This window comes from Rhincodon typus, unplaced genomic scaffold (assembly GCF_021869965.1).
Source record: "Rhincodon typus isolate 14 unplaced genomic scaffold, sRhiTyp1.1 hic_rhity00002488, whole genome shotgun sequence".
NCBI classification, from domain to species: domain Eukaryota; kingdom Metazoa; phylum Chordata; class Chondrichthyes; order Orectolobiformes; family Rhincodontidae; genus Rhincodon; species Rhincodon typus.
In genome coordinates, this window is record NW_025968126.1 from 21263 (window position 1) to 25000 (window position 3738).

Here is a 3738-nt window from a genome sequence, read left to right on the forward strand (position 1 = left end):
TCATTTTCTGAAGAAGGGTCTAGGCCCGAAACGTCAGCCTTCCTGCTCCTCTGATGCTGCTTGGCCTGCTGTGTTCATCCAGCTCTACACCGTGTTATCTCAGATTCTCCAGCATCTGCAGTTCCTACTATCTCTGACCTACATTGGAATTGTTGGAAGATCAGGATCCAATTTAAAATTTTTGTCCTAGTGATTAAAATACCAATGTTGCCAAAGCCTTATCTCTATAACCACTTGTAGTTCTACAGTTCCATCACATTGCAACAATATCCTGTTATACATCCATCTCTCCCTTCATCTCACTACGAGCAACCCTGCCTTCATCTTCCCAATGCCTTTGAGCTGAATTCAATCTTTACAATCTTCAACTTGCCACTTCCCTGACCTTCAGGAATGTCCTCCTGAAAAACCCACCTTTAAACAAGTTCTTTCTCACCTCAACGCCCATGAAGTATCTAGGGATGTTTTTCTAAAATTAAGATACTGTGTAAATGCAAGTTGTCGCTCGATTGCAATTCCTCCTGCAAGATCATGCAGGTCTAACTAACCACATTTAATAAATAACAATCAATGAGCTTTAAGGATGAAATGTTCTTGCTGTAGAAACCGCACAACACAATTTAGAAAGAAGAACACAAAGTACTTACGACTGGCAAGCAAAAGACATGCCATAGATAGGAAGGCACTGAAAAAAGCCTTCCCAGCGAATGTAACTGACTCGGCTGAGCCATTGACCATTAAACAAGCCATGTTTGAAGGAAGATAGCACAATCTGTGGTAAGAGAAAGCATCAAAGTTATCAGTCAATAAATATATGGCTGCAAGCATCCTCTTTTAAGGATTACAAGATTAACAGGGCATTACAAATGAGGAAGGCTATTTGGTCCACCTCAATTCATCCATTTGGACTGGTCCTGGAAATCACTGATGTGTTATACCTTTGAATGATTGTTGGATTTTTATCTCTGTATCTGGAAATCTATTCTACACTCTAATTTTAGCAAAAGACTTCAGATACTTGAAATTGGAAGCATAAACAAACTTCTGGGAATACTTAGCAAGTCCAGCTGCTTCTGTGGAGAGAAACAAGGTTAACATTTCAGGTCAATGACCTATCTTCATAACTCAAGGTATATAGAATAGCAGCAGACTGAACAAGCGAAAAGAGGTGGGAGGGATAAAAAACAAAAGAGAAAATCTGTGGTAGGTTGGTGAGCAGGAGAAATTAACTGGCAAACGCCTTCATGACACAAAAGGGCAAAGTCAGTGGTAATGGTTGTGGTAAAGAAACAAAATATTTGATCAGGGTAGTACGGATGCCAGAAGAACAAAAAAAAACAAACAAACAGTCATATCTGATAGCAAAAGCAAGTTTAACACTGAGATACTCAAAACAAAATGAAAATAAAACAGGAGAGTTTACGGTATGTCGAACATTGTTGAATCTAAGTGGCTGAATTGAAAAATGGGGCCCTGTTTCATAAGCTCGTGTTGAGCTTCACTGAGAATGCAGCAGGCAGAGGACAGAAATGTCAGAGTGAGAACAAGGAGGTGAATTAAAATGGCAAGATACTGGAAGCTCTAGATTGTGCTTGTGAACTCAGCAGAGATGTTTCACGAAGTGGTCACCAACCAATTTGGTTTGCCCAATGTAGAAACTATATTGCAAATTGTGAAGACATTAAGTTAAAGAAATACATCTAATTTCAAGTGCTGGACAGTGACAAGGGAGGAGGTAAAAGGGCAGGTGTTACACAGCTCCTCCATTTGAATGGGAAGGTACCATAAGAAATAGTTGAGATATTTGAGTGAGTAAGTGGATCAGAGTCAGAAGGAAAAGATCCTTTGGAATGCAAACAAAGGCCGAAGGTGCGCTTGGTAGTGGCATCACACTGGGTGATAGAAAAGGCTGGGAATGGATTGTCTGGATGTTGAGGCTGGTAGGGGTGGAAGGCGAGGACAAGGGGAACCATATTGCAATTCTGTAAGGGATGTGGTGTGGGCAGAAGTGAAGGAACAAGAGTGGATACAGTACAGGTTCCTGACAATCATGGCGGGAAGGAATCCTTTAGGGGACAAAGATCTATAGCTGTAAATCCTAAAACAAAGTTGTTTGAAATATAAATGTTCATAGTCAACTATTTTCTTCATCATTCAAAATTTTATAGAAACACAAATATCTTAAATTTTTAAATCAAAAATAGGTAAAATTTAAAAGACAGACATTTGAAATCTTAATTTGTGGATAGATACTGGCGTGATATCAAGCATTCAAATCCTTGCAAACTTTGCTTGCAACAGAAATTCCTCAACTTGGAGGAATTGTGTGGGGTACCACAACTGAGAAAAAGTAATCCTGGAGAGAACTTTAACCCAGGGCTTATGGGGTCAGTGCTGTGTGGCAGATTTGATGTCTTGGTGAGTGCAGTACTTCCCCCTGCCCAGAGATTACTGCAGGGCTTTTATAATAAATCCACAGCCAATTATAGCTCTAACATTCATTTGGTGACAGTGTAAACAGGCAGCTTTGCAAAACAATTTCAAATAGTAATTCTGACATTGAAAATTCCATCCAGCCATAGATGCCATTTTCTGTCACATTTCCAGCTCGCAAGAGAAGTTGCGCTGTTTATATAAACACTGCATGCTGGAAATGAAAGTTTTACATTCATGGACATCTACATTATGGTAATTCAGAATAGCTGAAAATGCTAGAGTCTCATGTGGTTCCACTTGTCACAGTTAACAAACAGCAACATAGATTATTGACTTTTTAAAAATGTCATTGCTTGCAATACACACAATTCTTAAATTATTGGGAAGAAGTTCTAATACATTTTAGTTTTTTAAAAAGTAAATCTGTACTCTAAATATCCATGTAGCAGTTTGTTTGAAGGAAGTTATTTTATAGCCTGCACATGTGGCGGCTCATAAATTATAATCTTGCAAATCACTGAGGCTAATAATGATCCTTCTTGGTGTATTCTATTAATCTAAATGGATCAGATAGCAAGGACTTGGTTTGCTCTGCCAGAATTCTGTCATTTCTTATATGTGACCTTTTAGATAAAACTCATGATCCGTTAAATTCAGTACCAAAGCAAACCAGAAGCAGAAATTAATAGCGTCGGTTCAGAGAATTGCAATTGTGGTCATAACTATAAGAGTTTGCCAATTAGTTTGGAAGTTTACACTTGCGTGTTAAGTTGTCATCACCTTCACAACATAACGTATGCTTTCAATCCTTTCACGTCTTTTCCTGTAATTGCTTTCTTTATTTCTGTATTTCAGAGCTTTGGAAGTTTCTCATGCCATCAAAAGGAAAGTTAGACAAATACACTCTTCTAATTTAGATCTATTTATTGCAATGATATACGTGGGCAAGTCTTGAGGTGTTCAGTCACTCATTTGGAAATGCTTCATTGTTATCCCCCAACTAACTGGGAGGAGTGTGCACTAAGTCAGCGTCACTGTGAAGCAGGCTGGGAGGTGTAGGCAGGAAATCAATTTCACTTATGAAAGAGACTGGGAGAAACAGGCCTGTATAAGAAGAGCAGCAATACAAGGAGATTAAAAACCTGCAGCAGAGTCATTTCAAACTCTTTCTGCCTGCCAGTACTAAAGAAAGACGTGAAGAAAAGCATGTAGACGATTGTTGAATACTTCTTACAAGTCTCTTTTGATTGGCTCGTTGGTTTAAATCAGAAGATGTTATTACAGCTGAGTACAATTAGGAAA

The 3738-nt window shown here is 38.7% G+C and overlaps 1 protein-coding gene across 1 annotated transcript in view; it reads right to left on the minus strand.

Annotated features, from left to right (window-relative positions):
* LOC125481524 (putative sodium-coupled neutral amino acid transporter 10) overlaps positions 1 to 772 on the minus strand; it is a gene marked incomplete at both ends in the record, with an annotated part of 7742 nt that extends 6970 nt beyond the window's left edge. Inside the window, one exon of the mRNA XM_048593205.1 lies at positions 648 to 772. Coding sequence (XP_048449162.1) covers positions 648 to 772 — 125 coding nt within the window. The remainder of the gene's footprint in view (positions 1 to 647) is intronic.
* Positions 773 to 3738: the final 2966 nt, after the last annotated feature.